The sequence below is a fragment of the Austrofundulus limnaeus genome, unplaced genomic scaffold (genome assembly GCF_001266775.1).
Source record: "Austrofundulus limnaeus strain Quisiro unplaced genomic scaffold, Austrofundulus_limnaeus-1.0 Scaffold186, whole genome shotgun sequence".
Taxonomy (NCBI): domain Eukaryota; kingdom Metazoa; phylum Chordata; class Actinopteri; order Cyprinodontiformes; family Rivulidae; genus Austrofundulus; species Austrofundulus limnaeus.
Window position 1 is genome coordinate 814,345 of NW_013952588.1, and position 12,540 is coordinate 826,884.

The 12,540-nt window shown below is 39.5% G+C and overlaps 2 protein-coding genes across 2 annotated transcripts in view; both read left to right on the forward strand.

Annotated features, from left to right (window-relative positions):
• Positions 1 to 12,540, forward strand: part of gfra2b (GDNF family receptor alpha 2b) — a gene marked incomplete at its 5' end in the record, with an annotated part of 189,730 nt that overhangs the window by 33,768 nt on the left and 143,422 nt on the right.
• Positions 11,821 to 12,540, forward strand: part of LOC106524420 (uncharacterized) — a gene marked incomplete in the record, with an annotated part of 1,983 nt that continues 1,263 nt past the window's right edge. The window contains 1 exon segment of the mRNA XM_014018221.1: positions 11,821 to 12,327. Within this exon segment, the coding sequence (XP_013873675.1) occupies positions 11,964 to 12,327 (364 nt within the window).

A 12,540-nucleotide genomic window follows, 5' to 3' on the forward strand; every position in this document is an offset into this window, starting at 1 on the left:
GAGCCGTACGTCTTTCTAACTGCAGCTGATTCTGCTGACCAGCAGCAGCCATGTTGCTCTGAGCTGGGGAAGATGGTAATGAGAGGAAGAGGAGACAACAGGTACGATGGGGTTTATAAATCAGCTGCAGGAGGATTTTCTGGAGGAGGAAACATAGAATGTCTGGTTTATAACACTCTTTAGAGGCGCCAAAAGTATTTACTTAAGTATTACTTAAGTAGAAGTATATACTAGGGGTTAAAAATACTTTTTTTCGGTATATGTATATATGTATGCATGCCATCCATTTATTTATCCATTTATTTTCAGATGAGCGAACAGATGTCGGGTGTGTGGCCTTGTGTTTTCTTAGTGATTTAATATATTTCTAATCTCTATTTCAATCTTTCTAATTACATTTTCTCTCTGTTTTTCTCTCTTTTTCTATTTTCTCTTTACTTTAAAAAATCACTGATGATGAAGAAATTAAAAAACTAATATTAAGTTCTTTTTTCTACTGAAGTGATTGAAAAACACAATCATTCTTCACGTGAAACACAAATGTGCTATAAATAACTATGTGATGGAGTAGAACATTAAAATAGGAACTTTCTTTTTTACAAAATCTTTGCTCATTAAATCTGTATTTCTCTGTAATTCATTGTTGTATTTAATTTATTCAAGGTCAATGATTATAATGAGTCTACTTTAGCATAGTTTAACATGGTTTTAAATGGACTTGAATGATATTTTCGGGCTACTGTCCAACAACCCAACCTCCAAACAAAGGCAATAAAGAAGGCACTGTGTAATCATCACAGCAGTAAAACATGAAAAGTCTTTTGTCTCTAACAATTGTTCTCAAACTGTGGGGCATGCCCCCATTGGTGGGCTCGTGCCCTTGCCAGTGGGGGTGGGGATAGAGATGTCGAAAATTGTTTTTGTTTTCCCCAGACTGGAACGTAGAATGTGGAATCAACATTGCAACGTCTTGTTGTAACCTGGACCTGTGTAACAAAGCATGTTTGAAAAAAATCAGGACGATGCGAAACGGACAGAAAAGATGCAAAACAGAAATCTGTCACACATTTAATGTGTTGTCTTCAATGCTTGCTGTGAAACATGTTGTGCCTAAAAGTATTTAGCCTCTGTGGAAGCGCACAGTCTGTTTAAGTCTTTCCCCCAGTGTGACGACCTGTTCTTGTACAGTGAAATGATACCAAAAGATGTACATTAATATGTACAAGAATATTGTGAAGATGTGTCTGACTTTAAAAAAAATTATCCTCCAAAAACTCACAATGCTCTCACTATGAAAGTGTCAATTTCACCTGTTTGCAGTTATTAAATTTATTTAATGTTTAAATACTTTTGGTCACACACAAGTCCATACATTTATATTTTCGATGCAACCCCAATTCCAATTAAGTTGGGACATTGTGTAAAACATAAAAAACAGAATATGGTGGTTTGCAAATCCCTTTCAAATTACATTTAATTGAATACACTTCAAAGACAAGATATTTTTTTGTTCAAATTAATAAACAGTTTATTTTATTCATTTATTTTTTAATATTCACTCATGAATTTGATGCCTGCAACCAGTTCCAAAAATGCTGGGGCAGGGGCAACAAAATACTGGGAAAGGAATGCCCAAAAAATACCTGTTCGGAGTATTCCTCAGGTGAACAGCTTAATTGAAAACAGATGAGCGTCATGACTGTGTATAAAGGGAGCATCCCAGAAAGGCTCAGTCATACACAAGCAAGGATGGGTAAGGTTCACGACTTTGTGAACACCTGCATGAGCAAATGGTCCAATAGTTTAAAAACAAAATTTCTCAATGTACAATTGCAAGGAATTTGGGAATTTAATCATATACAGTCTGTAATACTGTATCATTAAAAGATTCAGAGAATCTGGACAAATCTCTCTCAAGCGACAAGGCCTAAAACCAAATTTGAATGCTCGTGACCTTTGATTCGTCAGGTGGCACTGCATTAAAAAAGTACATAATTCTGTAATAGATATTACCACATGGGCTCAAGAAAACTTCAGAAAAAAAAATTGTCAGTGAACACAGTTCATTGCTATTTCTACAAGTGCAATTTAAAAATCTACAATGCAAAGCCAAAGCCGTCATGGTCGTGGTGAGGTTTGGACCCTGATACAGACCACACTCCCCTAACCACTCCTCCACAGCCGCCCCAAAAAATAAATAAATAAAGAAAATAAAAAATTAAAATAACCTAAAAATACTTTTATTAAACAACAAAACTTGGAGAACTCCGTAATCACAGGAAGAGAACAAAGAAGACAGACATGGGCAAAACCATACAAGGATCTGCTGAGGTGGTGGCAGGAGACTGGTTATACTGTATAGAGCAGAGGTAATGAAGATTGGGAACAGCTGGCCTAATTGGAGACAGGTGAGGGTGGCTGGCAGACTGAGAACAAAGAGAGCAAAACTGAGGGTGAATAGGAACTGCTCAGGTAACACAGAGAAACCAAACAGGAAATAATCGAATAAAAACACCAGAGTACCAAAACAAGAACAGGAATATCAAAAAACACACCAAACATTAGCTAAACAAGGATCATGACAACACCCAGAAACTCCAGCTGCTTCTCTGGGCCCAAGCTCATCTGAGATGGACTGGCACAACGTGGCAAAGTGTTCTGTGGTCTGACGAGGAAAAGGACTGTCTGAATTGTTATCAGTGCACAGTTCACAAGCCAGCATCTCTGATGGTATGAGTAACTTTCACATCTGTGAAGGCCCCATTAATACTGAAAGGTATATACAGGTTCTGGTGCAACATATACAACCACGTGTTTTTCATGTATGCCCCTACTTATTTCAGCAAGACAATGCCAAGCCAAATCTGCTTGTGTCACAGTAGTGTGGGTTTGTAGTCAAACAGTGCTGTTACTAGACTGACCTGCCTGCAGTCCAGACCTGTCTCCCACTGGCTGTGTCTCAATTCATGGTTGAAGCCGACATAGACCGCGGCCGATGTTGGCCGCAGTGGACGTAGGCCGTAGACCGCTGGTGTTGGCTGCATAAATGGCTGTGAAACAAGATGGTCTATTCTGTTTTCATTTATGTTTAAGACAACATCCTAACTTCATTGGAATTTGTGTTGTATAACAACCCTCATTTTGTTTTTTTTTTTCCTTTATACTGTACAACTTTCTAATATTCAATATTTTAAAGTATGGTACAGGTCGTGCTTTGCAGAGTACAAAATAACCAAATGAAATGGATCTTTTTTTTTAAAAAAGTAAAAGCAGTAAGTTGTAATACATACAACAAAAATAAATCATCAGAGCCAGGGACCTAAAAATGCTAATCAACCTAATAAACAAGGCTGGTTCTGTTCTGTGGACCGCTGTGGAATCTCATGAGATGATGGTGCAAAGAAGGATTTTACATAAAATCAAGAACATTGTGGACAACCCTGACCATCCTCTTCATCAGACTGTCATAGAAAAACTGTGTCTTCAGTCGGAGGCTTCTTCAATTTCGTTGTAATTCAGACTATCCAGAAGATATTTCCTGCCCACAGCCATCAGCATCTACAATAACTCTTTAGTTAAATGAGTTACAACAACATTTAAATTTCCCTCTGGGATCAATGAAGTATTTTTGAATTGAATTAAATGTGCATACTAAGTCTGTTTTTTATACCAGTTTTTGGCCTGGGATCATTTTAAATCTGTTCTTTTGTAGAGTCATTTTGTTTTCTCTTAACAAGTAGAGATAAGCTTTTAATTCAAAATCCAAATAAACATGGTTTTTAATTATGGTTTGGCTTTATTTATTTATTTTTTGTCCAAACGCTTTAATTCACTCCTTGGTCATATTTGGCTCAACTTTGAAGTGTTTGAGTCCTCTGGCAATATTCTCCACAAAAAATGGAAACAAAAATCCTGACACTTTGAGCTTTCTTTTTTCCTCCTTTTGAGAAGTGCCCTAGAGACACCACTTACTCTTAAAGCACTTGAAGTAAAAGTGGCGGAGTCAGTAAAACATTCACTCGGACTTCATTCTGCTTCAAAACCTTTGGTAAATCTGCCTTCCTCACTTTTTTTCTGGACCTCTGAGTGAGGCGTTAATTAGAAACATATGAACAGTTTTAGGTTCTAAACTAATCTAAGGACTAAAATTGGGTGATTGGATGAATTTATCAGACATCAGGGACTACCATCAATGACCATTTTTAAGGACTTTTTTCACTTTGTTTTATTTTTTCTTTCAAGAGTTTTAACCTGAAAAGAATTGTAACATTTTAAATGTAAACCGTTGTAATACATCCTATTCATCTCAGAAACAATTCATCTCAGTCATTTTCAGTAAGTAAAGTCTCCAACTTTCTGTCAGGTGCCTGATACCTGGCATTGGGCTGAGCAACTGTCAGGTCATTGATGTTATTTTGTTGCTCAGTTAAAAATCCCTGTAATTTCAATATTTAAATAGGCAACAATTTAGAAAAGTCATGATTTAAAACAACAAAAGACAGAGTAAAAAATATTTTCACTCCTATGTTGCTTCAAACTACTTATTTTGTGGCTCTAAATTTAAAGTACAGACTTGTGAAATGATTTTGTGATGAAACCAAAACACAAAATTTAGGTTTAAAACCAAAAATAAAAAATTAAAGGGGTATTATTGTGTGTTTCCCATGCATATATTTAAATTTTATACCATAATAAAAGTAACTATGACACCTTCAGTTATTAAAATGCTGTTTATATGTTTAAATAGAAAATAAACTTAATTTCTCATTATATCTCTTTCTAAACACCTTGAAATTGGCCTCTGTCTCTTTAAAGAAATATCTTTATATTACCTTTATTGGGAGACATTTGGGCAGTTTCCTGTTAATGAACATAATTTTAGCTGTTTGCCAAAACATTGCTGATGAAACAATATTGGTATATCAAAACAGTTGACTGACATTTGCCTCTTTCTTTTTAACGGCATTATTCACTGAGTTAAAGTTTCATCCAAAACAATAAAAAAGGCTAGTTAAGATTTCTAAAAATGTTGTCTGAATACTGTGAATTCTGCACTCAGCACCACTTTTCTTCTGAAATCCATCTCCTCTCCATGTGCTGATCATCTGCACAAGTTGGGACATGTTAAAAGCTGACCACATCTTTTATCAGTGCATCAAAGCTGCATAATAGTCTAGAACTGAATGCCCACATCTGGTATGTAATGCTTTTTGTTTGCATAAATTTTTGGTTTAAAACCAAATCGAACCCATGTCATTGACTGTTGATGTACAATTGTGGAAGTAGGCCTTTTGTAGCCAAAAATAATATAGAGCCTGTCTATCAGACTGAGAAGACCTGAATCCTACCACTGCCTAATCAAAACCAAAACAAAAATGTCACTGCAATGTTGTCTAAGTTAAATGTATAGATGTGAAAATGTTTTGACTTGCAAAATAAATGAGTCTACACATCATTTTCGTTCGGTGTGTCTAAAAGTCAGTTTTAGAATCTGCGAAAAGCAGCTTCACTGAAAGTAGCCCCTGCCTGTAAATGTAGACTCACAGCAGCACTTTGTCTAATACCTCTGCCTGTTTCTTAGTATTTCTTTCAACTACACTCAGCACCAGTCTATGGACACTACCCTGACTGCTGGAAATAGGCACAAATCTGAACATCAGTATTTATTTAGAGAGACTTCAGAAATCCATCCTCTCCTAAAATCAACATTTCTGTCTTTTTTTCCCTCCCCATCTGTTGTCAAAAGCTTCAGCACATACGGTGAGATCAGAAAATGATCTGATTATTTGGTCCTCTAGTTGTCTGTGCAGACTCTTGGTTCGTCTCTCAGACATGATTTCATTGTGCGAGTGTGAATTAGCTGGAAAGTCTGCGGGATATGATCATCTTAACTCTGTAACTAGAGGCGATAGCTGTGCCAGAAGAGCAGTGGGAGGTTGCGTGGCAGCAAAATGCCAGACAAATGTTTACGAGTGGTAAATGACTGCAGAGAGAATTTAGGCCAGTGTTGATACAAAGCTGTAGTAAATAAGCCCTTGAGTTGCTGGCATCATGCAACAGTGCGACATGAACATTAGAGACAAAACACTGACTGAGCAGCAGGAGTCATTTTGGAGATCCTGGCTCTGCTCCGAGCTTGCTCACACACTTCAGTAGAAATGTCATCTGAGTGCAGAGTGAATAAGGGACTTTTTGCTGAGTCTTTACCTGAATGATGAAAGGACATTCGGGTCACCATAGTCCGCCATCCAGTTCCTTTAAAGCAGTACAAAAGAAAGTACTTTACTTATGGTTTAAGTGATGCTAAGCTTCTGCATCACTGGTGGGATTTGAAGAGTGGTTTGCACATAGCTGAACTATGTTCCTCTTCCATTCTAGCAAAGTAAATGTTGAATGGGCTGCATTTTTGTATCACTTTTCTAGCCTTATTGACCACTCAAAGCTCTTTTGTGTTACAAGCCAAAGTCATGTTTTTTTTTAATTTGCATTGTTTTTCCTTTGCTTTTGTTGTTGTTTGTATGTTTCGGAGTTTGCATCATTCATGTGTATTCAGCTTGTTTTGCAATTTGCAATGCATTTAGTCACTTGCAATGCATTTTTATGTGCCGGCCACTATAGTATTTCATTTCAATTCAAAAATACTTTATTGATCCCAAAGGGAAATTAGATCCAGTGTTGTTCTCTCATCACTAGAAAAATAGTATGAATTATTTTTGTAAAGCAGATTCCTCCTCTTGTTTTGTTTCTTCTTGAGGTGCAACCTGCCCTTGGGAGTTAATTGATTGTTACCTCCGCCAAGGAGGTAATGTTTTTGGTCACGTATGTCCGTCTGTCTGTCAATCTGTCTGTGGACAACATTACTCAAATACTTGTGGACGGATTGTCATGACATTTTTACCACTTGTGGGTACTGGCCGTAACACACTTTTCAATATTGGTGATGTTCTGGATCACGATGCGGATACAGGAATTTTTTTCTTTTAACACTCTGAGATCGGCAAAGCTGTGATGCTTTCACAGGGCTTCTGTAAAAAACAGTAAGAGCTTTCAGTGTTCATTTGAACTGGACTGAACAGCACAGACTTCAAAATTTATAAAAGTAATGTCAAAACCAGATTTAATGATGAATAAATTTTGCCATAATGTGTGCATTTTTACGCATTTGATGCGCATTTAGAGAACATTTTCTGACCAGGGAGTGCGTGACTGCACCATGAAACCTATTTTTCCCATTTCCTCAAACACACCACATTTCCAAAACAACCACTCAAAACAGTTTCTCACTACTAGTCTTGTAAACAGAGAGCTTCTGGCCGGGCCTCAAAGTTTGGAGATGGGGGGGGGGGCAAGAAGCACTTTATAAAGAGAGTCAAACCATTACAAACTCATACAAGGGGATAAAACAGATGTTTTGCACAGTGAAATGTGACTGATGAAAACTTAGGAGCTTAATCCCACACCAGTTTGACGATGAATAACGTTGGGTGACGAATCTGACTTTCTTTTTTTTTTCACATTGGTCTCCACCGGGAAGAAATCCCGTGCATACTGCCTGCTTAAATGTTCGCTACGTCAGAACTTATTCGGCAAATGTGTTTCCATCTCTGCTTTTGCACATTAACTCTTACAGGATGGGGGAAATTGGTCTTGGCGGAGGCTTGCACTCTCTGAGTGCTTCTAGTTAAATGTGTGGTGCTAGCAGTGCTGATCTTTGAGATTAAGGCATTTTTTTGTCATAACAGTTCTTTAGAGACACTTGGGTGGATTTCTTTGAAATTCTAAGCATAAAACATTGTCTAATTGTGGACAAAGTGCAGTTAGCAACATTGTTGTGTATTACTGCTTTAGATGTACATTTCAATTTGCAATGACTCAGAATGAGATGGATGTCTAATAAGGTAATTAGAGTTTTGACATTTTTCCTAATGTAGCAGTATTTTGACTCTGCTGCTGAATGAGTTGCAGGTTGAATAATATGTTAGTAGTTACAAGTCCCCTCCAAAAATATTGGAACAGCAAGTCAAATTCCATTCTTTTTGTTGTGCACTGAAGACATTTGAGTTTAAGATCAAAGGATGAGCATGAGACAAGAGTTCAGCTTTTATTTCCTGGTATTTACATGTAGATGTGTTAAACAACTTAGGATATATCACCTTTCGTATTACACCACGGGATTTTTTAGGTGAGCAAAAGTAATGGAATAAAAAACTCTTAAAGTAAATAACATTTAATATTTGGTGGCACAACCCTTGCTTGCAGCGACTGCCTCAATCCTGCGGCGCATTGACATCACCAAACTGTTGCATTCTTCATTAGTGATGCAGTTCCAGACTTTTACCGCAGCTTCTTTCACTTCTTATTTGTTTTGGAGGGTTTCTCCCTTCAGTTGTCGCTTGAGGAGGTTAAAAGCTCTATTGGGTTAAGGTCCTCTGGAGGTTTGCTGCTGCTGTTTCCTGACTAATTGTTTTGCAGTTCATTGAGAGTTCGGTGGGCGGAGACTGGATGGACTCACCTGTGCATTGTCTGCTCTGATTAATCCTGAGAGTATTTCAGTCGCCTTCTGAGATCCATCCGACGCTGGATTATTCAGTTGCCCATGGTACTGTTTAAGACGGCCTCAGTTTAATTCTTTGAGATAACTGATTAACCCTTGTTGTATTTTTGTTTCTACACCTACCTTGTGTTCAGGCTGGACTGTCCTGATCCCCCTGGTGACTCCACAGTTGGTCCTTATCCAGACTGTTGGATTTTTCACTTCAAGACTGAAGTGATTCATCGTCCTCCGCCCTGCCTCTCTCTCTCTCTGAAAGCTGCAAGAAACATATTGGAAAGTACCTGTGTTTGATTCCCAACAAAGAAAACTTCGACAAACCTCCTCATCCTGGTCAGCCTCCTCGCCTGGATCCTCAAGAAACTTGGACCCAGTCACTGTACAATAAACTCACTTACCTTTTATCATTTTTTGTGTTGTCCTGTGTTCCTCACCAGTTAAGTTAATTTTGGGTACTCTTTAAAAGAACAAATCTTAACAGAATAATCCAGCCATTGTGAGTACTCCAAACTTAACTGAGGGGAATAGGTCTTACAGTCTTTAGCTGTCCAAGATAGACGAATATCTAAGAATGACCAAAGTTTGCAACAGGTTCTAGAACAACAAAAGACTCTCTCCTCCAATATGGATAAATTAGGAGGTATGATTTTTTCTCTTGATAAAAAGATGAATACCTTGTTGTCTCCCAGTCCTGTGGCTCCTCCTTCTGCAGTTATCACGTCTTCACCACCACCACCAGTTTCCTCCAGAGAGCCGAATATCAAGCCGAGCCAGTTTTTCGATKGTAACCCTGATCAATTCGGGGGGTTTTCATTACAATGTTCMYTGGCATTTAACAGATGTCCCGTAATGTTTACATCAGATTCTGCCCGCATTACCTTCATCATCTCCGCACTCCAGGGAGATGCACTCCGTTGGGCTCATGCATACTTCCGAGATAGAAACATAGATCAGATTCCATTTGACAATTTCATGAGAGATTTTCAACTTGTTTTTGACCATCCTCTCCACCAGGAAACAGCAGCTAAAAGGCTCTTTTCGCTTCGACAAGGAAACCAGTCTGTTGCGGAGTTTTCCATTCACTTCCGCATTGCTGCACAGGAGACAAGATGGGACAAGCCCGCCCTCTGAGGTATTTTTTCTAATGCACTTTCTGACAAAATAAAAGATCAACTCTCCACTAGAGACAAACCTGAAAACTTGAATGAATTAATAAACCTTGCTATTCGTATCGATAACCGCCTYCATGAGCGAAGACGAGAAAGGAACCACAGCTCTCAGAATTCCTGGGTTTCCGGTCCTCCTTCAGTTACTGTACCCGTAAACAATCCCGTAAGTTCCATTCCTGCATCTAATTCTGAATCAGAACCAATGCAAATCGGCCGTGCCCGTTTCTCTCCTGAAGAGAGACAACGCCGATTTAAAGCTGGAGAATGTTTATACTGTGGCAAGAAAGGRCATCTCATTGCTACATGCCCAGTACGGCCAAAAGGCCATACCCATCAGGACAGGAGATACTGGTGGGTGTAGCCTCTTCATCTCCTGAGAATTCTTTAACTTTACCTGCTATGATTTGTGTCAAAAACCTTAACCTACCTGTTGATATTTTAATAGATTTAGGTGCTAAACAATCATTGATCAACTGGAACCTGGTGGATCAACTGTCTATTTCCCCTGAAGAGCTTCCACACCYCATATCCATGGCTGCCCTCACCGGAAAACACATCTCTTCCATCTCCCACAAGGTCTCACAACTCCATATTGTCATTTCTGGTAACCACCACGAACTGGGTGAGTTTTTTGTGTTCCATTCTGCAAGACCTCAAATCATTCTGGGGTTTCCATTGCTCTGTAAACATAACCCCACCATCAACTGGAGTAAAGGTCACATTGAGATGGAGTGAGTTCTGTTCTAGTCAGTGTTTAAAGGCCGCAGTATCACCTGTTTCTCCAACAACCCCTTGTGAAAATATTGATCTGTCCTCCATTCCCACCTGTTATTATGACCTGGCTCCTGTTTTTAGCAAAGATAAGGCTCTTTCTTTGCCCCTTCACAGGCCTTATGACTGCGCCATCGACCTCCTCCCAGGGGCTCCACTTCCTTCCAGCAGATAGTTCTGGCCCGGAGAGAGAGTCGATGCATGAGTATATAGAATCATCTTTGGCCTCTGGTATCAGACCATCCACTTCCCCTGGTGGAGCAGGGGTTTTTTTGGTTCAAAGAAAGATGGGTCCTCACGGCCATGTATTGATTACAGAGGTTTAAACAAGATCACGATTAAGAACAAGTATCCCCTTCCTCTGATCAATTCTGTGTATGAACAACTCCAGGGAGCCACCATTTTTTCTAAGCTTGACCTATGCAAAGCCTACCATCTGGTACGCATTCGAGAAGGGGATGAATGGGAAACAGCTTTTCGGACCCCACTAGGCCATTTTGAGTACCTAGTTATGCCATTTGGCCTCACCAATGCCCCTGCTGTATTCCAGGCTTTGGTGAATGATGTCTTAAAGAGACTTTCTGAATGACTTCATTTTTGTATACCTGGACAACATTCTGATTTTTTCTCAGGACCCCCCAGCAGCACCAACAGCATGTGCGGACTGTTCTCCAACGCCTCATGGAAAATCAACTTTTCGTCAAGGCAGAAAAGTGTGAATTTGGAGTTTCTTCTATAAACGTTTTGGGACTGATATTTGAGAGAGGGCAGGTGAGGACCGACCCTAAGAAGGTAAAAGCTGTGGAAGAATGGCCTACACCAAAGGATAGAAAACAGCTTCAACGTTTTTTGGGTTTTGCAAATTTTTGCAGACGTTTCATTCGCAACTACAGACGTGTTGCAGCCCCCCTGACTAGACTCACCTCCATACTCCAGAGATTTGTATGGGACTCCAGTGCTGAGGATGCTTTTGGTGAGCTTTAAAGATTGTTTACCTCGGCTCCCATACTCATTCACCCAGATCCCAACYGACAGTTTATTGTCGAAGTCGATGCATCGGACTCTGGAGTTGGTGCAGTTCTTTCCCAGAGATCTATTGAGGATAATAAGAACCATCCATGTGCTTTTTTTCTCGTCATCTATCTCCAGCTGAAGCCAACTATGATGTGGGTAACAAAGAACTCTTAGCCATTAAAATGGCACTTGAAGAGTGGAGGCACTGGTTGGAGGGTGCTGAGGTTCCTTTTGTCATTTAAACTGACCATGAGAACCTCACTTATCTCCAACAAGCTAAAAGAATAAATCCCCGTCAAACTCGTTGGTCACTTTTTTTTTCACAGTTCAATTCCACCATCACCTATAAGCCTGGTTCTAAGAATATTAAGCCTGAATCATTATCCCGACAGTTCTCACTTTCCAACAGTTCCAAGTCTGAGGAGAGAATTCTACCATCATCTGTTACCATCGGAGCCATGCGCTGGGAGATTGAAGAGGAGGTTCGTGCCACTCAACTTACTGAACCCGATCCAGGTACTGGTCCTCAAAATAGTCTGTTTGTTCCCTCTACCATGAGGACCAAAGTGCTAACATGGCTGCATACGGCTAAGTTCTCTTGTCACCCTGGGATTAATAGAATGCTTACCTTAACCAAGAGACATTTCTGGTGGCCTACTCTTTATCAGGATGTTAAAAAGTTTGTTTCAGCATGTTCTATTTGTGCCCAGTATAAAAATACTCACAGACCCCCTGCTGGACTCCTTCATCCTCTACCCATCCCAGGAAGACCATGGTCACACATCGCCCTGGATTTCATTACTGGACTCCCACCATCCGGAGGTAATACAGTTATCCTCACTATAGTTGATCGTTTTTCTAAGACTACCCATTTTGTGTTATGAATGGGTTTTTGAACTCTGAATGAGAACCGAACACACACAGCAATTTAACAAGTTTATTATTAAAAGGTGCTGTTGACGCTGGGAGGCAGGAACCCGGGCACGGCTGGTCTGGACACAAAGACGCTGGGTCAAGTTGGTTCAACAATAATAT